At 40.8% G+C, this 22,314-nt stretch overlaps 1 protein-coding gene across 1 annotated transcript; it reads right to left on the bottom strand.

Moving 5' to 3' along the window:
- Positions 1-1,497: 1,497 nt before the first annotated feature.
- Positions 1,498-20,503, bottom strand: LOC118774510 (short transient receptor potential channel 4-like). Its single transcript, XM_036523854.1, has 10 exons — positions 20,126-20,503; positions 15,545-16,063; positions 6,082-6,418; positions 5,487-5,626; positions 4,937-5,250; positions 3,731-3,926; positions 3,317-3,511; positions 2,891-2,932; positions 2,487-2,576; positions 1,498-2,112 (listed from the first exon to the last, which is right to left on the bottom strand). Exons 1-10 carry the CDS (start codon positions 20,501-20,503, stop codon positions 1,498-1,500), a joined length of 2,826 nt encoding a protein of 941 aa, XP_036379747.1.
- Positions 20,504-22,314: the final 1,811 nt, after the last annotated feature.

Below are 22,314 nucleotides of genomic sequence, written 5' to 3' on the forward strand. Positions count from 1 at the left end.
AACCAATATTTGAAAGTAAGCTAAAGTAAAGAGAGTAAATCTAAATGAAGAATGTGAGCTCAGCTAAAATACTTTTGGGAACAGATATGCACACTCTGTTTTGCCATGTTCACTAAAGCAAGACACATCTAATCTCTTTCATGGTATTGCTGTATCTAACACAAATCTATTGTGTGTGTGTGTGTGTGTGTGTGTGTGTGTGTGTGTGTGTGTGTGTGTGTGTGTGTGTGTGTGTGTGTTTGCACAGAGGTGACAGGACATGTGCTGTTAAACACTAAAAATAAATACAAAACAATAAATCTGCATATTTCTTCAGCCATATACAACACAATATTTTGTTTAATTTAATTTTAAGAAATAATTTTATTTGAAGACAGAATTACTGGTTTTTTACACTCTCAGGGCAACGTAAACAAAGCTATATAATAAAAGAAATGGAACATACTACTTGGTTCATATATAGAAATTTTTGTCATTTTTGTGAATATAGTATTTTTTTATTCTGCATTATTATGTATATAGCTCAGGTTGGAAACAATCACAAGTATGATTTTACAAAAAATGAACAACGAGTTATTGCAAAATAACTGTCTGTTGTATGGGTTCCACTATACAACTTCTATAATACTGCATTAAATACAAGTATAAAAGTCAATCCACGCACATAAAAACTGAATGTAGGTTAATGTTATAACAAAGTGCAAGGATGAACTCTGAATACTGTCTGTTTAGATTCCTTGTGATCTGTGGGGAGGAGCTTCAAATGTTATTTTGGGAATTCTTAAGTTGCATAGAAAAATCGTTAAAGAAACGTTGCATAAAAAACATCCAAAAACCCTCCTTTGTTATGTAGCCTACAATATTAGTGCAAAGAGCAGTAATAAGGTTTAAGTGTAAGGCAGAGTGCAGGGTCTGTAGGGAATACCACTATTGCTCCTACGGTATGTCACTGTGTAAGCTGAGAGAAGTAATACACAATGTACTAGGAAACGCTTTCATCCACGACTTTTCGCATGTGTAAATCTGGAGTCGTTCTTTTCCTTTCCTTTCCATGCCAAAACCTGCCACAGAAAAGAGCCAGTCATTTTTTTATGGGTTATGCCATGAGCCAGAGTCCATTAAACACAGGGCCCAAGCTGGTCCAAGCTCATGACTTGGAGAATTCCAGGAATATCGGTCAGTGTGCTGAAATATGACAAATCACACACTTCCCTGAGTCTGTGAAAATCCTCAAGAACACAATGAGTTCTTCTGAATTTCACAGTGCGTATTACCCCCACACTTTCCCAGAATTCAAGGAAAAAGGCTGTAATCCATGATTCATCTTTCTCATATCCCATCACTCTTTGTGGAATGAATTTCCTTTCTCTTCCGAATGTCACTACTCTGAATCACTCTTTCACAGCAGCACAACACACTGTAGAGACCTGAACTCCCTTCATGCTCTAGTGTTCTGACAGTGCTCTGTTTCCTTGTGTTTTGCTCCACCCTGCTGAGCTATTTCTGTCCCAGCAGTGAAGCACAAGTATCACTGTCAGCTGCTTTCTCCTGCGGGGAGTCCTCTTTCTCCTCTTCCTCCTTCTCCTCCGCCTTCTCTTCCTGGCACCCTGTCCCTTCTGTACCCCCTGTACCCATTATCCCCTCTCCCTCCTCATTGGCCAATGGCCCCGCTGGCTCCTCCTCTCTTCCATCACAGCCCAGCTCCCCCTGGTCCGACTCGGCCACCTCCTCAGAGACGGAATAGATCTTGCTGGGGTTGGCGCCACCCTTGTGGCGCCTCTGGAACAGCCTGAAGTCAGAAATGTCCTTGGGAAAGTCCTTCCGCTGCAGCTTGTGAGGGACCAGGGTCGCGGAGCCGTTGGCCAGGCCATTGAAGGCCTCAGAGGCCTTAGAGGCAGCAGAGCTCTGCTGAAGCATGGTGGTAACATTGAACAGGTTGAGCTTGCTCTTCTGCTGATCAGCAGGGGGCGATGGAGAGTACAACAGTGGGCGGTCAGCGTATGCCAGGTTCGAAGCTCCCGCACTCGCTTTGCCTCCCTGCAGACAGGTTTTACTGCCCTTCATCATCCCAAGAACTTCGTATCGGAAGCTGGAGATGTCCTGCTTCAATTCCTGGGAAAAGTATAACCACAGAATTGATAATGATATGCATGTGGTGGAAATTGAAAATGTTTAATAACTATAATAAAAATATAATAAAAATATTTAAAATACTATTTAATACTATTTAATAAATATTATTTAAATAATAATTTGCACTACAGAAATTAAAGCACTTTATTCCATCAATTAGAAAGTGAAGAAATAAATTCTAACTTCTACTCCTGCATGGTGCACATATTAAGTTCTGACATATTGACAGGAGATCATTGCAAATGGCAAATTCAGATTAGAGGCTAACTTATTTGACTCCAGTATTTATGATTTTGGTAGAAATACGAACATGCCCACATGGGTTTCCCTGACATTGCTATATGCATATTTACCTTGAAGTTCTCCTCGGTGAGCCCCTCCTCTGTCTTTGCATCTCTGATCATTGCAGCCACGTACCTCTTAACTAAATTTCTCAGCACCTCCTGAAGATAAGACAGAAATCAAGACAGCAGACATTCAACCACCTGTAGGGAATGAAAGCAAAACTCTATATATTCTCTACAACACCTTTTTTCTCTGTAACATTTTTTCAGTAAAACAGAAGCAAACATATTTTATATAGACAGACAGAAATCTACATTATCTGCAGTGGATGAGTAGCAAACAGATTTATGACATAGAGCACCAGAGAAAATAAATCATTCTAAACTATTACATTATACGTTGGAAAATATTTCTACTGTGCTGTCCAAAAAAAGAATAATTGCTGCTCTGTTTGAATGGGAAATATCGTTACCTGATATTGGTGATTTATTCTCAGGTTCTCTGCAGCCCGTCTCTGAAGCAGAGGGAGGTTTGTATTAAATTGTACTGAACTGCAATGCATGTGGCTGTACTCACTCTGTTGACATCTGTTCATTTCACTGGCAATGCACTTCACAATATGGCATGCATTAAACATGATACTATACCGTTTAATATGTATTAGCATTATTTCTTTATTTGTATATGCAGTCTTTCCAAAAAATTTTCAAAGAAAGAAACACAACATTATTGACCAGTTTATTATATTAATTCATATAAAATAATGTCCAAAGGAAAATGCTAAAGGAGTTCTATAGAATTACCTTACTAGCCATGTAATTATGTCAAAGCTATGAGGTCAACTGACTTGCCAATATTGAATACACAAATATTGGATGTATACAAGATGAAACCTCACCCCAAGGGTTCCAAACGTTTCTGGTCTTTTTGCAATTGTCTTTTTGCAGATGTGCCTCTTTATCCATTTGATGAGGTACCATATCGATTTGGGGCTGGGGATGATATTGAATGGGGGTGGCAATGTGCCTCCTTCTTCAAAGTAGCTCATCCACAGCTTTGTTCTGGCAAATTTCCACTCAATATCTGCATGGTCCTGGAAAATGAGACAGCCGTGATAGCCACATAAAAACAATGCCTGAATCCACAGCTTCTAAATCAATAAATGTCTAAATCAATAAATGTAATGAAATGGAGATTGTCTGAACTACACATAAGAACCTCAGTATCAAGAGTAAAATGCTTTTAGATCTGTGACCTTTCCATAATGCTGTGATGGGAGACTGAAGAGAGAGAGGTGAGAACAGAGACTCACAGCGATGTGCTGGTAGGAGTTGTTCATCATGGCGATGAGCATATTGAGAAGAACCACCAGTGAGATAATATTGTAGGTGCCAAACATGGTGGCACCCACAAACTCTGTGAACTCATGGTGGGCCTTGACGTTGGTCACATACAGGCTGATCAGGCCGAATATCGACCAGAAGAGCGACTGCAGAGTCTCAAAGAGTCTGAAGAAGGGATGGAGACAGCCATGTCAAAGGTCAACTGGAGCCAGTGGGACAGAACACTTTTGTTGAAGCAAATCTGAATAATCAAGTCTGTCTTTTAGTTAGAATACATTTGTCTATATTGTTTTAAGACTGGCTAAGAGGTCATTATGGTCCTTGATATCCCTCACTGTTCACACAGTAGTATCACTGCAGCAGTGTTTCGGTTTGTGTGCTGATTTGTAGTAAAGATAATGATGGTAAATGGCATTTATATAGCAATTCCCTTTCAAACAGCACGAAATGCATTATAATTACAACCACCACCAATGTGGTATTCATGATAGCTCACGACAGCCATTTTGTTAAATTGTTTCAAACCCATTCTGCCATATTGTCAAAACACTTATAAGTCTCACAGGCAGATGTCAGGAAACAGATTTAATGAAGTCATTTCTTCAGCTAATCTTAAGTGAAAAGTAACATACAGGAATCAGAGTTTGCTAATTCACTTACAGTTTTGAACCAATTTAATAATACAGGACTTGCTAGCACGCTTACTTAACTAGGCAGTGCCCTCAAGCTTTTCATGTTAGCACTGAAATGATGTCTGCATAAAATTATATCTATTCAACTAGCTAACTGATACAGCAATCTCAAAGCAACTGAGGTTATTTTGTACACAGAATAATGTCTGTTAGCAGCTTATGTGATAGGTCCTACACGACTTGTTAGTTTGCTAACTAGCTACCAAAGTTAAAACAATTGTGGGTTAGTTAGCTTGTTTGATTGCTAAGCAAGTGTTTATCTTAACATACATTTATGGATCAAACTACATTACAACAGTGTCACAGTAAATTAATTTCTGGCCCTGTCTGCAGACTAATAGAAACTGTTGATGTTGGTTTATTACCAAAGCCAATGGTGGCGCATGGAAGGACAGAGCAGATTCTCTCCAAACAAACCCCAAACACACAGGAGGCCTTCACACCACTGTACGTCTGCAGACGGGTATTTACGCTCTGACTCACGTGGAGAAAGCGTTGTTTTGTTTCTCGCAACGGATGCCCTTGCATTCTTTGCCCTCATCAGTCTCGTAGTAAAAGTAGAGCTGGTTGAGGCCGTTGGCAAAGGCCAGCAGCACCAGGCAGTAGATGAAGAGGAACTTGAGGATGTCTAGCAGCATGCGCCCCAGGGAAATCTGCAGAGGACCCAGGTGGGAGTTGGCCGTGAAGAGGGAGATAAGCCGCAGGGAGCTGAAGATGTTGGCAATGGCAAACACAGCCTCTGCCACCAGGGTTGGGTGCCACATCTCCCACTTGTCCCTGGGCTTGCAGCCGCTGTACTGGAGGTAGAAGAACATAGGTGCAGCGTCAAACTGAAGCAAAGTTGGGAAAGGACAGAACTGATAGAGATACAAAACATTTGGGAAATAAACTTTATCTAACAAAGCATGTCAATCCACTAGGCATGCATTGTGAGTTCTTATCACCAGGGCTCTTCTAACCTGCTGTACTGATAAACTGACTTTTAAAAGGAGCCAAATTCAATTTGAAGAAACTATTGCAGACACCTCATTACCTTCACGTATGCGACAACCTTCAGGGAAATGGTTGCCAAGTACAGAGAGTTCATGACAAAGTCCATGAGATTCCACCAGTCGTGGATGTAGTCCTGAAACCCACCATCCCACATTTGTTTGATCTCAGTCCAGATGAATCCTGCACATGGAGAGGGGAGGAAGGCAAAGTGTGAAACACATTTCCATCATCTGGCAGGCATGTCACCTTTGATCACACCACCAAATGTATTCACTCTACCCTGAAACACATGGCTAAAGCCTATGACTACATGCAAATCTTGAAGGACAGCACATGGCTGCTCAGCTTCAGGCAAACACTGGACATGCAGCTGTGAACCTTTTTTTCTAAATGTGACATCTGTTGCCATGGTTTAAGTCAGACACAATGGCTGAGGATTTAACACTTCAGTCCAAGCCCTCGTCACACTGACTTTCTCAGCACACAGCCACGTGTTTCTTCTCCATTTGTTTCTTTCAAAGCAAGAGGGAAGGATGGAAATCATTTGCAGCAGGGGTGCCACTTTTCTCCTGCTTTCTATCACTCTCTTATTTGGAATGGTGCTGGTTCTCTGCGGGAGCACAGCTTCACCGTACCTAACACCCACGGCAGGATCATCCACTCCACGGTGGTAGGTACCGGGCCCTGCCGGTTGGGATCCGTGGAAACGATGTGCTGGGAGGCCAGCAGCAGGAGGAAGAGGAAGGTCAAGTAGGAGGCCGTGTGACAGATGAACTTGATGAAGGGCTTACGGATGAAGAGGCCATAGCGGCTTTTGGGGGCGATCAGGTAGCAGAGAGAGAAGATGGGGAATAGAAGCCCGATGAAGACGCAGGTGAGGAACTTCCCACCCCAGTGGCGTCTCCTCCAGCCAGGAAACTCATCATACCAGCGCGATGCAAGGAGCTGCTGACAGTTGGGCTGTGCTACAAACTGACCAATCAGAGAGAAAAGGCGAGTCATGAGTACCGATCTGGTAACTAGCCAGTTAAAAACAGAGAAGGAAGGAACAAGAATTACTTAGTAACAAGATGGCGTACTCCATTTTTCAACAATAGGATCTTCAAGCTGTGCAAAGTCTAGTGCATTACAGAAGAGCACCGCACAATTACTGTTTTATTACTAAAGACTAATGACTGAGTATTTCTCTTCTCTCACTCATAAATTTATGCAGCGCAATTCAGTATGATTATGTACATAATTCCCCAACTCCCCCCCCCCCCCCCCCCCCCCAAAAAAAAAAAAACCTAATCCTAATCATGGTGCAGTCTTGACTTAATCTCAAAAATGCTGCTATACAGTGGATTTTAATTCATTTGAGTTTTTTTCTTCTCAGTGACCTTGTAATCTGATGCTCAAACACAGAAAATGAAGTGTTTATAAGCATAAATGGCAAGCCATACCATAAATATTCAGAATGAACAAAGAAAACAGTCAAATTACGGTGTATTTCAAACCAAGACAGGGAATAGCAATCACACATACAGGCTGGAGTACCATTATAAACCTTTTAACAAATCATGATAAAAATTACACTCAAAATCACGCCCAAAGAAAGGGGAAACAGTAACCAAATGGAGCAGCATATGGGAAATGCTTGGAAGGATGTCAGATGCAGACAGTGAGTATAATTTATTGCAAGTAGAATATATGACTAAACCCACAGCATAAGGCACAGCATGGATTTTAATATGAGCATGCACATGTGATCTGGTCACATAACACAGAGCATAATATGTGGTATGGTTCAAATAACTATAAAGCCAGAAAGACAGTCTGGACAACAAAGGAAATAAATCATTTGTTTCTATGGAATCAGAACATGGAAGTAGTCTGCTTTGTGCTGAGCTCAGATGCGCTTGGGATTTACAATAAATCATGTCCTCTTGCGTAATTATTTGAGTTTTCATTCAGACTTATGAACAAATACAGTATATAGATGAAAAGGAATCCTGCTTGGCCTTAATACTGGCCCCTCGGCACACTGGGCTTTTATGCCTACCAAACCACACAAAAGACAAAAGCTGTCACCTATGATATCTGAAAATAGCATGTGTATATATTTTCAGCTGTTATGAATATTATGTGCAGCCATAACAGTAGCTCATGTACCCAATGGAATGTATAGTTACATCGTAGTTTTTTTGTCATGGTGAACAACAGCTGTCCTTTTACTCCCTTCCAAATAAGAGCACATTTTTTCTGATGTCTTAAGTATATACATTGCACAGTCATTTCTTAAATGTGTACTTCTGATTTAATCCATTAACATTCAGGTTACTCTTTTTGCTAACATAAACATCAAAGAGGTAAAGACATGACACTCTCCTCCTCCACACATCTCCACCCAAGAATGGTCTGCTTTGTGGCCAAGAGTCTTTCGTTTGGACCACCACCTCAATCATGAGGTGTCATTATGATAAACAGTATCATAATAATACATTTTTGATGTGTTCTCAAAGTGGAACATTTCTGTTTATTGTCATGAATTTCAACAGAAAAAAATTGTTTGGATTAAACTACATGGAAATGTGGGCTATTATAACACTAATGTACTGTTAACACCAGCTGCATTGCACTACAAATTGCAGAGATTGTTTATGGGGAAAAAGGTTAAACAACAATCTCAAAGGAAATTTTGGTAGGACCTCTGCCTAATGTGTATATATTGGTAAAGTGATGTGATGTATATGGTACCTGTTGGAGGCTGGAGGTTGTTGTACAGAACACTACATGAAAATGCATAAAGACGATTGATAACAGAAAGGATTACTAGACCCTGGTCTCCTCAAATATACACAGCGGAAGGAACAAATGCTTATACATGGAATGTAAAGCATGAAATACCGGTTTGCTTACTGGTTTTTTGGTACCTCAATATGTAATTAAAGGTCATTTTTGTGTTGCATACTTACCCATTATGTTCATAGGTAAATATCAGCTTTATTTATAATAATAAAAGACATGGCCTGTTTACTATTTTACTATTATTTACTACTGTTTACTACTTTATCTGATACTACAGATGTAGTACCAAATATCAGTGATTTACAATCCAATGCAGTTAGTACATCATACGATAATGACTACAAGGAGAACAAGCTTGTTTGGTTTGATTTCCAAAGAAGTATTGATTTTTCTCTAGAACCTACAATGTATTCCAAGATACAATCAGACAAACAAGCTGCATGATAATGCTACTATATTGATGAATTCAGAGAACACACATTGACCTTAAGTAGTGAATCACATCCCACGGAAAATAACTGCAGACAGTCATGGATGTCACCTCATATTACTTGTTGCTTCTTTAATCATTTACTTCATTAAGCTTCTGTCCTGTCCTGATACTGCACACCTATGTAAAGTTTCCGAGTGTGCTTAGAAAGTAAGCAAATACCGAATAACTGGGTTAAGAACTGACATACCCATATATGGAAGTTCCTTTTTCCTTCATAGTTATTTACATTTATGTTAAAAACATTGTCATCTTTTATTGTGATTTTTCACTGAATTTTAATTTCGTTTGAACAGGCCGACGTGATATGCAAACTATACGACAATGATAAATCACAGAGCAATGATGGCACATAGCACATAACAGGAGTCAGACTGCTTTGCATGAGATTGACAAAAACAGCACTCACACTTAATTACTCCCAGCTTTTTTTTTATTTTATTTTTATTTTTCAGTCTGTTTTCAAGTCCCCTGGGATGAGTCTAACAGAGGGACATCAAGAACTTTGAATGTTACCATCTGCTGGGCACGCACAAACTGTGCTGAACCCTTGTTTTGGAAAAAAAAATTTTCCTTATTAGCTGCATGATGTATTGCTTCCCAGGAGATGGGTGGGTGAGACTACCACACCATTCACCACAGCAGATTGAGTATTTCATCAGTCCCATTTTCTACAGTGGGATCCATTTCTTCAGCACAATGAGTTTATCTTTCCATCTTTGACAGGCAAATAGTTGGGCTTACCATGTAAGGAGAAGAGCTTGTTCAAGAGCATGAAGGAGTTCAACAGCTCAGGATGGAGGGGCCATTACTGCCGTAGCAGTAGCTGCCTATAAATATGCCTGTTGGACATAACGGATTTCCTGCACTCTGTGTGCCATGGGGGTTCCTCATAAATTGTTTACAACAATGCTAAATTATGCCCCCTTTTAAAAATAATGAGATAGTTAACATAAGAGAAATGTACCACAGTGCAACAATTTTAGAATGGTACTTTTTAAGTACCAAAAGGATGTTTTGACTATTTTCTGTTTTCTATGCAGATATTGGGTCACTTGCATAACCTTCATTTAATAAATCATCAGTAGAAATGTTTGCTATATTTCTGGCACAAGTCAGGTAATATATATTTCTCTCTATACAATCTGAAAATGCATTTTTAACAAATGAATTACAAACAATATTAACAATTGCAGAGGAGCTGACTAGGCTAATTCATATGCAATGTTGAAGAGGCTGCTATCACTGTTGTATCTGACCTCATTTGTGCTGAGAAGGATTGTAAACTTTCAAGTCAGCCTGAAGGCTTGTCATATACCCATCTTTTGATTAAATTTGCTTCCAAAAAAATGAGCATGTAACATTGTTCATCTCTCTTTCCATAGAGTTAAACTTGAAAATATAGAAGTGGTTTCATTTTTTCTAGATATAGATCTGACCTGAGATGAACTGGTCTTGATGAAAGAATTTAAAATGAAACATATTGGAGGGACACATGGTGTGCATTGTGGCAGGATGTGGTGTAGTGGGCATTGCACAAGGCCGGAGGTTTGTGGGTTTGAATCCCACTCGAGACACAGATGATGCACCCTTCAGCAAGCAACTTGACCTCAATTAATACAAAAAAAATCCAGCCTCAGAATAAGAGGGTAAAGACTTTCACTGTTATTTTAACAATGGTGGTCTCAAAATGTTCCAGGATTTACAAACTAGAGGTCAAACAGTTTTTGTGCGTTGGTATGAAAATCAAAAGCCAGCTCGTTACGACTTGATCTGGTACAAGATGCCTGGGATGACAGTGCAACATTCTAACTGAGATCTCACTTTGCATTTATGTTTTATGCCATTCTTAATTATAAGGGAGTGAAATGGCTCTTTCGTCATTAGTTTTATTAAAATGCAGCAATCTGGAAAGCAATACTGCTAAGACTGGTGATTGAAATCTTTTCATCAGACTCTGGAATTGCTTCTTGCTGTTGATTTTTGAAATCTGCAACAAACACACAAAACCTTTTAACAACTCCCTCTCAGCAGTAAGTAGTTAAGCTAGATGGCCAATGTTACTTTCAAATGCAATTTAAAACGAATAAGTCAAGGTGAAGTTTAGCATACATTTCCAGCACATATTGTGCAGCTTCATTATTCTTTTTTTCTATGAATGAGTTATGGTGCAGGCGTCAACTATGTGCTTGTTCTGTTAGCTCTCACTGCTATTTTACAGCTATTTTTCTTCAAGAGTATTACTTAACTAGCTTTGCCAAGTTGCAAGATAGCTATCTTATGGTTCGCAACACTTGTTTTTATCAACAAAACTAATAGTGGAAGCCATAACCTGCAATAAAAGAACATATTCAGGAGTTTATTATTATATAGTGCATCCTACCACAAACAGAAAGTAATAAAACGCTAAGGCAGCCAGCAAAGGCAGGCTTTCAAGAGGACAGATAGAGATAAGACACCCATTCCAGCTGACACAATTTGCAAAGCACCATATGCTAATAATTTTTGCCCTCACACCGACACGTCTACTGTACGTGACTGTCCTGATCTCTGTTAAAGTTGTAACATAGCTTATATCTGACCTGCACTAAACGATTCCATTCTGAAGCTCCTCCTTACCCTGTCTATTAAGTATTCCCCCAGGGTTCTCTTGGAACCTTCTTACATATAGGTTAGCCCTGCCTTGGGCTGCCCTGAGGCAGGCCATTTCTTGTAGCAAATATGAATTATTTATCCATTGTTTCGTCTGAAAATATCATTTGTCCTACTGTGGTGCTGTTACTAATTGATGATTTTATATTTTGACTTATCACCAAAGCCAGAGACCACTTTGCCTTGGCGGTCACTACATTTTCTTTTTTGTTCAATGTTTACACGAAGCCCTAAATAGCTCAGTTTCAGAGCTCCAGGAGGGAGGTGGGTTATTCTGCAGGCCTGCTGCTCTTAGCAACCATAAAAACTTGCAGACCCAGGTTTTGATGAGGATTCATGTGGGTTACGTGAGGTGAGGGTGGGCTTAACACTCAATGATAATGCTACGAACAAAACACAAAGTTAATTAACAGCATACAAACAAATGAAACAATACATACGCAAATACTACGAACCCACAGGATTCTAAATCAGCATATTAATCAAAATAATCATAATATTAACAAATTTGTGATATTGTCATTTCTATGCCTATTTGTGCAGCACTAAATAAAAAATGAAATTGATCACAAAACAGTTACAGGCCTCAGAACTGCACCTATAGATGCCATTTTAAAAATGGCGTGTCATCAAGCAAAAGCAAATATGATCGGTGATACTGTACATAATTACTGAAAACTGCATGTTCTCAGGACAAAGCCTTCTGCCAAGCAACCAAGCAGGTCATGCTTACGTCAGAAGCTTCAAAGCTATTTCTGACAACAGTGAGGACGTACCATTCAGGCACATGTGGAAATCTGCACATTGCTTGAAGACACACAGCAGAGGGAGGTATATCTGATACTCGGATGTGTGTTCAGATGTGCAGACGTTAAAGGCTGCAGTACATGGATCTGAAGACCCAGTGCACCGAGATTCATAAATTTACTTCAGCAATAAAACAATAAGCGTAACACAACCATATTTGCCTGGGGTCAGTGTATTTTGCCAGGAACAAAAATGTGTACACAGTCATAAATCATAGTAATTAATGAGGATATAATTTTTATATGATATAGAAACTCATATGGAAAATATTATGTGTCCTCTCTTTATTTCCTCTATTTTGTGGGCCCTGTTTTGATCTATTCCATGATAAATAAAAGCAATGCTTGCTGTGAATTAGTTTGGAAATCCATACACAAGCGAAATATACTGGATGGCACTACCAAAGATCAAGAACAGTTAGAAATAAAAGGATCAATTACTGATGCCAGGTCCAAAGAATCGAGATCATAAATACAACATAATGATCCACGCTGATTTAGGGAGTGATTGACAAATGTTCTCAGTCTTTTCCAACATTACATCTGCTACACAACATTACTTCACGCTCCAGTCTCACACATATATACAGCATTTCATGGGAACATTTTTTACCCCTGAATATGTCACTGCTATAAATGGACCAATGATCTGGCAGGTGGTAAGGAAAATACAGAGAATTACCAATGTGTGAAGCATCAGAGTGACTGTCCCCTCATCTGAACATTATCGTTCAGGTTGAGAGAGTACATGACAGGGGGCACTTTTTTCCATGTATGACTTTGTGTAGTGAATGAGTATGATAGCATCTTCATCATCCCATCCCATTACATTGTATTACATTCATTTAGCAGATGCTCTTAGCCAGACTAACTTCCAGCACAATCCCCAGCGAGGATCCCCATCATCAACCTCATCATTATCATTGTAATAGTAATCGTCATTATCGTATTTATCGTGTCATGCTGCGAACTTGCTGTGAGGATTTGTGCAATTTTCCATGGACACGCCAGCTCGTGTTATGGATGAATGAACGCAGTGCAGTTCACACGCAGTGGGAAGTGTCAGGAATAGCCGAGCATGGGAGCTGTCTCTGCATCGACTGGAACTGAATTCCCTGTTACCATGGGAACAGAGACATCTCAAGATTCTTGTCAAGTTAAGACCAAAGTAAGCGATTAATATTTAGGGTCGCAGTCCTCTCCAAAATCACTTGCGAAAGGAAAGGGAGGACATTTGTCTTCTCTCTTTCTTCTCACTGATGGTCAGGTTTATTTCACCTTTGTCAGTGCAGGAGCGGGACAGACTAACAATCTAACTAATCTGTCAATCAGCAACCTGTTAAATTAAAGTTTCAATCAAATGTTCAAGGAAGAAACAGCCATATTCTGTTGTCTGCTCTACTTTGTATTCTGCTAAATGCAGGCTATGAATGTGTTACTGAACCTTAAAAAGATAATCCCTTTAACTGGACCAAGGCAAATGTGCCCTTTTAAAATTGATATAGAATTAACATGTCATAAAGTTATTCAGACATTCCAGCTAGCTGTTCACACTTTGCAATGTGATGAATAATATTGGACATTATGAATATAAACAAGGTATTGGTATTATGAAAGATTCAAAGGATATTTATCTCTAAAAGAACAAAATTTGGAATTATACCTGCATTGTCTGCAACAGGAATTAATTACAAAGTATTCATTTTGCCTTCATTTTTACATTCATTTTGTACATTACTGCCATACAATTTAATTTAGAATGTATGATAACATAATACAATAGAATGGCATAGAATCTCAACACTACCCATCAAAAGCATCCAGGCTGCAGTATCACACTCTTTTCAGAAGGGGGCAACAGCAGACAATTTACACTTCATGAACTTTGAGATTCGTCTATGGAAATGATAAAAATACTGCATCAACCAGAGGAATATTCCAAGGGATTGTAATTCATTGCAGCATATAAACAAACACAATCTAGTTTTATTTCTCTTAAAACTCTTGCATATTTGTCTTTCAGTATTCTCACAGGAATAAAAAAAGATTTTCTTTTAAGGAAGCGATATTAATTTGCCATCACTCACATGACAGCTGCAAAGTGCAACCCAATTTGTTCTACTAATCAATCTCACGCAAAACCTCTCTCATGGGAGGGAGAGGCTGTCATCTCACATTGAAATTGCACTGACATATCTGAAACAATGCACACTGCAAGCTTAGCACGACACAATGGGGGAGAGACCTTTCAACATATTTACCAGCAAAGGAGCAGGTGAGATCGAACACACAATTGCACTATGTGAATGAATAAATGACAGAGTCACGATTCTGACCCCTGGCTAATGGAAAATTCAGTTGTGCATGTTGATGGCCTGTTGATTCTAAGGAATGAATCTGAGCATTCTGGCTAGCAGAGAGCCCTCTCATCCAGAAGACAGGGGAATGTGGATTCACTGATACTTCTTCATCTCTCACCACACTTTAATCTTCTGAACCAAAGGCTGTGTGCCACCCGAAAGTCTGAGACCGCAATGAGTTAAGTACACAAGTCAGGGATGCATATCCATAACCTCAGTATAGTACAGCTCACTGCTTCACAGTACAGCCCTATTATTCCCCTCCACTACTAAACACTACAGCCCCATTATCTCTCTCCACTACTTCAGACTGGACCCCTGTATCACCTTCCGTCTTGAGCTGCTCATTAATGTAAGTGTTTTATGGCTTCAGGTTTTGTCAAACGCTGCTGTAATTAACTTGAGGACATCAGGTTGCCATGCATGTTCAGGGAGGAGGGAGAGGGTTTCTTTGAGTGATGCCTGCTGGAGCAATGGTCAGTGGTGTGCTGTCAGTGATTCTGCTTATTAGACCTGCACTGGACAAATGAAAGCAGAAATGGTGGGCATGACAACAGCACAAAGCAGACAGAGCACTGTGAAGCCCATGCAGCTCGCAATTACTCCCAAACTGCTGAACATTTCATGGCCAAGACAGTATCATTACTATCAGCATAACATAATTGGAACTGGAAGCATGATAACCTTGGAGAGGGTAGCCAGGTTCTTGTTATTCACATACTGTACAATACAAGAGAGAAACCACAAAATGAAGAGAAGGTCAATCCATTCAACAATGAATGAAATGGATGAATGAGTAGAGAGGCAAGCTCACTGGATGCTGTGCTGACAAGACTTCTAGCACACACTGCAATGATGCAACGATTGCACCTTAAAATAGCTGCTCCTCATCCGTCATGTCACACCTCACTCTACTTCCAGACTGGAGCCAATACAACCTTCATGTGAATCATTACAATGGGGGAAAGATTAACAGGGGAGGCCTCCCACCGGAGGGACTCACCTCCTTCTGGTGGTACTTGATGGCCAGCTTGAGCCGGGCCAGGTCGTTGTTGTTCTCCTCCTCCAGCGGGTTGGCGTCGTCCCGGAAGTTGAGGATCATCTCGAGCTCGCGCGAGCTGCGTGTCTGGTCCAGCAGGTCCTTGGCAAACTGCTTGCACTGATGCGAGAGCTCCTCGTACTCCGACTTGAACTCGTTCTCCACCTTGCTGAGCTCCTGCAGCTCCCAGCTGAGCTGGAAGGCGGTGAGAAAGGGGTCCTCGCTGGAGAGGGCGATCAGTGAGGGGCTGGCCAGCGCCCGGTAGATGTTGAGGCGCGAGCGGGAGTGGCGCAGGCTGTCCACGTCCGAGCTGGACACGCACTCCACGCAGTTGCAGCGCACCTCGTGTGGCTGGGGCACCGACACGCCCTTCTGCACCAGCAGCTTGATGATCTCATAGTTGTTGGTGTGGGCGGCCAGGATGATGGGGGTGATGTCCGGGGTAAAGTCCGAGAACTGCTTGTCCAGGAGGATGGGCGGCACCTATTGGCAGTGATTGAGACATCACTGAGAATTTGTAACCAAAAAGACTGGTCTTTTGCACCAGTTTACTCTGAAACTAAATGCACACACCACGCTTATAACAAGGAATTCCGCTTTAAAACATGAGCCTGTATATTCCGTTTGACCTGTTTACAAATGTAGAAAAAAACACAGATTCGTACTACTATATTTGTTACTTACATTATTGAAATAGGGAGCTGAAAATGATCTAATAATGGATTTTTTATTCACATACTACATCAGCTGCTGAGATCCTGAGTTAATTTGAATCTGTCCAGGACTGAAGTTACAGGAGATAACAGCTGGGACTAAATGGAGCAGAAGCTATAACAAAGCCAGGCCCATGTTAGAGCATGAATGACACTCTGGTGTCTCTCCCTGTCTCTCTTTTCATGAAATACCCCCCCCCCCCCCCATCAACATATCCAGGATTCCTATGAAAGAAAACAAGATCCAACCAGGAGCTCCACAGGAAAAATTTCTTCATGTGAAAATGTCTTTCAGACTGAGTGGTAACAGAGCTCATTATGCTGCAAATGAACTGTGTCCCCTCAGCTCCAATTATTCATGCCAAGTGCTGCATGGTCCCCTGGACTCGCCACTTCCACTCAGTCTACAGAGCTGAATGCCAGACTGCCCCTCAGACAGACCTTTGCAACCGACAGACAGCAAGGCACCACCACAGAAGGTCCAAAAAAGATCACAGTGACACTGAAATTCACTTTCTTGTTCCAATGGGGTTTAATTATTGCCTTGTGGCCTGATTACATGTGAACTATGTGAAATGCTGGGACTACTGGTTTAAGGATATATTCAAAGGTTAATATATGTTTTAGGTAATGTTCACTTGATGAAGAATAAAATGCAAAGCAGAATAGGCCATCATTAACTCTGAAGACAGAGCAGTCTTTAAAAGTAGGTAATGCAGAGCAAATGACAAAATTAAATGGTGCTACAAAAATATGTTCTACATTTACTATACAGTAAAAAACAGCTACAGATAGTAATAATCACCCGATATCATGGGATAATTCTTAAATATGACAGGAACTAAATATTTTCCACAAGAAACTCTTTAAAAGAAATGAAGAAAAAATGTTTATTTTACACTACTAATGGTACTTACCTGAATCAAGACTTATTTAATAACCGCAAAGGCAATTCTCTTCATAAAACAATTACAATACTGTAATTACAAAGCCAATTTTGGACAATATAAGAAATTCACAGAGATATCTTGCCACATAATTACACCGTGCTTTATTTGGCTATCTGTGTACTGTAAGATAAAGCGCATTTAAACATTAAACATAAGCTATTATGCACCAAAATCTGATAACATACAGAGAGACTGACTAAACGAAAACGTGATTAATTGTGTCCTCAGAGGCCTCCAACGGTGGGCTCTAATTGGATGCTCAGCACATCCTGAGGATGAACAGCTTGCTGGCAAGGCCGTGGTCCAGTGGGGGAAGGACAGGGGTGTTGTCACAGGGGCATGACGAGCCTCTACACCGCTGGAGGAACATCACTGTAATAGGCCATCATATCATCGCGGAACTGCCGGACAAACTCCACTGAGATGCCGCGTTCAACATGCAACATGGTAGGTAATGTAATGGTAATGTAATACCATGCAATACATACGTTATGCTGCTTGGCATAATTTCATTGAGAATTCACTTTGCCGTGAAAAATTGATTTACTCTAAACACATTCTTTATGAATACTGACAGAAATGATAACTTATATTATTATTGATTTGCCTGCCAGACTTCCTTAAGCAGAGTGACTTGCATAGTGTACATTTCCATAATTTGGGGGGAATTGAACCCATAACTGTCTGGTTTCAAACACAATTCTTTTTTATTATGTGTCTGACATCATTGTAATTCATGCCCCTGGTTGAAGGTTCTGATTCATGTGAACCATATTTCACAGTCCAACTGTGAAACAGCACAACTCCAGAACATTACAGCCATCAGAATGGATCAATGGCCCTGAGAATGATAGCAGTAACAGCTTTCTGAACTTATTGTTAATATGGAAGAAAAGCAACAGATATACCTCTCAACTGTCTGGTTATTCTGCAAATAGGGGATGCCAGTCATGAGTTCCACAGATTTTCCTCAGGGCAGGCGTACCCCATATATATATCTCACTAACGCTTGTCTGAGCTGCTTAGAGTCACCATTGTGTGATTCGCCTACATATACAACGGATAATTTCACACAGCCATCTCTTGGCAGCAGCCACAGGTGCAGTGAGATAATTAACTGCTCTGAGAGGCAAATCTGAGCTAACACATAACATTTTCAGAACATTACTGTAATGCTACAATGTTACAGAGGCACTGTGAGCATCTTGTGTGTTAGCAGAGAAACAACTGATAGCAGACTGCCTCATTTTAGTGAGTCTCAAGAAGCTCAGATATCATGAAGGGAGTATAATGAATCTCAAAAACAGACACTGAGAAAATAATTTGGGCTTGAAAATAATTGCAGCCAGTTGCTCCGTTGATATGGCAAATGTAAGCTTGCCATGAGATTCAGTCGCCCCATGATATAGTCACAAAACCTTCCCAATGCAGTTGAATAACATTTACTTATTGGCCCATTAAAACAAAAAATGTGTATCAGTGACTGAATACCATGCCCTGAGGAGTGTATTAAAAATGTCAAAATAAATCTCCACATCCACTCAGCTAAGAAATGTGTGTTCTTCTTTAACATCAATGTCTAAATCACACACACGGACCAGAAGAGTGATCATCCTTTCATTCGCACTAATTGAATAAAGCACTTTTGACATTTCCTTTCCTGCACTGTGTAGCGGAGGCAGCTGTTTCGTGTTTAACAAAGTTCGCCCGTGCATCACAACAAAACACTCTGCTTCGCCCTGTTGAATTGCTCCACCGCCATCTACAGACGCATACATTTCAGAAATTACCATATCACACAAGCTTGTCGCTGTAATCATGAATTTGCCAGACCACTGGATGGCCAGAAAATGCAGTCACAGAAGGTAAGACAGAATGCAGTTTGATTGCAGTCAGTGACTTCAATCATCAGTCGTTATTTAGCCCTCTCTGTCATTATGACTGACATGCTGAGCAAGCAGAAGACCCTGCCTCTCCCTTCTGCATCACATCTCAAACAGTTTGACTGACACAAATGGTTTCGATACTGACCCCGTACGAGAAACCCAATTAGAAACATTCAGAGACTTGTGGGCTTCTAATGTTGTCAGTAACATGCGATAACAAAATGCCATCCTTATAGCAATCTTTCAGAGCAAAAACAGAAAAGCTAATGGCTTCTAGATAAAAGAACAATGTGTGATAAAAGGGTGTCTGACAGGAGAGATTCTGAAGGAAAATTAATGAGTCGGTTTTTCTGATGAGCGCAATCTAATTTGGTAGAAACAAAAATGGTGGAAAAATTGATGATAAGGATGATGAGGAGGATGAGAAAAGCATTTACTCTTCAGCAAATATACCACTGCCTCTGCTCAGCGCTCACAGCCACTCACTCATGTACTCCACTGTCAAGCTGTTATACTGAACTCAAACCAGTTTAGGCAGTAGTCTCTTCATTGAGGACCTAAAGCAGGCATTTCCACTGATGATGATAGTGTGATTGACTAAAGCCTCTGACAGATAGTATACTGTACACAGATGTTCACAGATTCCAACCATCACTCCAGAAATTTCTTCTGGAACATTATCTGTTGCAACTATTGCAACAATATAAATTTGGTATTTGTTTGGTATTGTCTCTGCTCTTGGCCACACCTTGTTGTATGTATTTTTGTAAGTCGCCGTTGATGACAGAATATCCTAAATAATTAAATGCAAATGTAACAGCATTTTTTCATTAGTTTCTCCCAGCAGCCTTCTTATCCAACAGTGGACTGGCTTTTCAGAACAGGGCATGCAACCATGTGTATTTATTTTTGCAGTTATTAATTTGTGTGCATGTGCAGGTGTTCAGGTGTGCATGTATGTGTGCATTCATGAGCGTATAAGAGCGCATCTTGTACCTGCATTCCCCCACTGGGCTTCTTATGGTTGAGCAACAGCTCCACTGCCCCCACCACCTCCTTGCGGATGGCGTGCAGCAACGCGTCCCCCACGTACACGTTGAAGCTGAGCAGCAGCTCGATGATTTCCAGGTTCTCATTCTCGATGGCGATGAGCAGCGCCGTGCGGCCCAGCGGGTCGATGCAGTTGATGTTGATCTTGAAGTAGATCTCGGCCTCCTCCAGGGCCTGCTTGACGCTGGCGTAGTCGCCCTTCTCCACGGCACTCAGGTAGGCCTTCTCCAGGGGCGAGAGCTCCGACTCGGCCCGCACGATGCGCAGCGGGATGCGGTCCCGGTACGAGGAGTTGTCCGTCCTTCGGTAGTACAGCTGCGACATTGCTGCTAGGCCATCTCACACAGCCGAGAGAGCAGGGGACAGCGGGACGGCTGCGGAGGATGAGCACAGGGAGAGAGGAAGGGATGGGAGAAAGTGAGACGACATTTGCTCGGTTTGCCTCACAGGAGTCCGCACTGTTTCTCTGATGACAATCTCATTGCCAACACTGACACACCCTAAACCCATTTGGCAGGCTCCCAGGGGTACTTCCCTCACTTTGCTATTAGCCTCTACAGACAGCCAGAACACTCAGGGAGGTGCAAGCCATCCATTAAGTTCCCACTAAAAACCACAAGGGTTAATCTTGAGAAATGCAGCCATTGTGCTCTGGGATAAGCCCATGTGTCTTACATAACATGGTGGCATGCAATCTCTGATGGCTTTAACCTCCAGTGATTCCATTCTCTGCACTGGCCTCCAGGCATGCATTGTTACTAAGGCCATCAGGAAAAAAATCAGTGGCCTTAGGGTTGGAGTGTCCTCCCTCTCACTGGAAGGTCAATCTGAGTCTTAACTAAGATACCACTGCCTCTGGTCAGTGCCCAGTGCCACTCACTAATGCACTCCACTGTCAGACTCTTATACACCTGAACTCAAACCAGTTTAGGCAGAAGCCTTTTCATTGAGGACCTAAAGCTGGTAGTTCCACTGATGAGTGTTACTGTGATTGACCAAAGCCGGTGATAGAAAATGGTATACTGTACATCATCACAGATTCCATCCATCACTCCAGAGTACACCTCTTTTGCAACATTATCTATTGCAACAATAAAAAAACAGCTCTCTTAGTAAACAATAGGCTGACGTTTTGACACAGGACATGCAATTAGCTAACAATGTATTTTTTATGCAATTATTATTGCATGGTATTGTACCTACACTATTTAACCCTTACTTTTATTGCTCATAGTACAAACGTATTGTTTTAAAGATTGACCAGCTTGCTTAAGTATCAGCAGTCAGACGTCTCATTCAGGGACGCAATGATCCAAATTGTATACCAATTCTACAGCTATCCATGTTAATTAAAATCGATGCCACTAATTTTTCATGTTGGGTTAAATTCACAGTCACAGATCAGCGGAGCGCATGAATGCTAGAAATGTCGTCTTATTAACACTGGAGCGCTCAGCCTTAGTGAAAATATCATTTTGGTTTATTGCACGTGGGAGGCATCCCTTTTAACAAACACTTTTAGAGCCCAAACAGGTCGTTTTTTCCAGTTAATTTTCTACAGGCTGGACCTCTACCTGTTAAAAACAGGTAATGTGATACCCATTGCGCAAACAGCGCTCTGCATTGCGCATGCTACCAACATGTGGATTTAATCAACAAACAAAAAAGAAGGTGGAGGACACGATGCGTATAGACCATTCAGATGCATTCAGCATTACGAGTACGCAGTGTACCGTTGTTTAATTAAGTCTCTGTGGGAATCCATGACATTTTACATGGAAACTTCATAAACTAGCAGGAACAACGAGATTCAAGGTTTAAATTACAATGATGAATAAACTGTAATGTAAGCCCGATTCTGAATTATTGTTTGAAAACCAGAACAGTTGATTTCCCTCTCATTACATTTAATGAGAATCAAGTTCTCTTAATGAGGACTCAAACTATCAAGCTTTGAATTGAATGCTATTTAAATATAGCATGTTGGTTCAGGGCGAGTAACTATAACTTCAATAAACAATACGTCATATTGTATGTAGTCCGGTAGGCTAATGTAAAGACATTTCAAATTTAAACGCATTTTGTATCCCTTAAAGTGAGAAATGACAGTTATGGATTCATTGGTATTTGCCGTG

The sequence above is a fragment of the Megalops cyprinoides genome, chromosome 3 (genome assembly GCF_013368585.1).
Source record: "Megalops cyprinoides isolate fMegCyp1 chromosome 3, fMegCyp1.pri, whole genome shotgun sequence".
NCBI classification, from domain to species: Eukaryota; Metazoa; Chordata; class Actinopteri; order Elopiformes; family Megalopidae; genus Megalops; species Megalops cyprinoides.

Bases quoted from the DNA above. Each gene is read 5' to 3' on its own strand.
- LOC118774510 (XM_036523854.1), bottom strand. From the start codon at position 20,503: ATGTCGCAGCTGTACTACCGAAGGACGGACAACTCCTCGTACCGGGAC. The intron at 2,933-3,316 runs GTGAGGTTTCAT...CCTCTGCTTCAG, and splicing joins AAACGTTTGGAACCCTTGGG to AGACGGGCTGCAGAGAACCT. The intron at 2,577-2,890 runs GTAACGATATTT...TCTTATCTTCAG, and splicing joins GAATAAATCACCAATATCAG to GAGGTGCTGAGAAATTTAGT.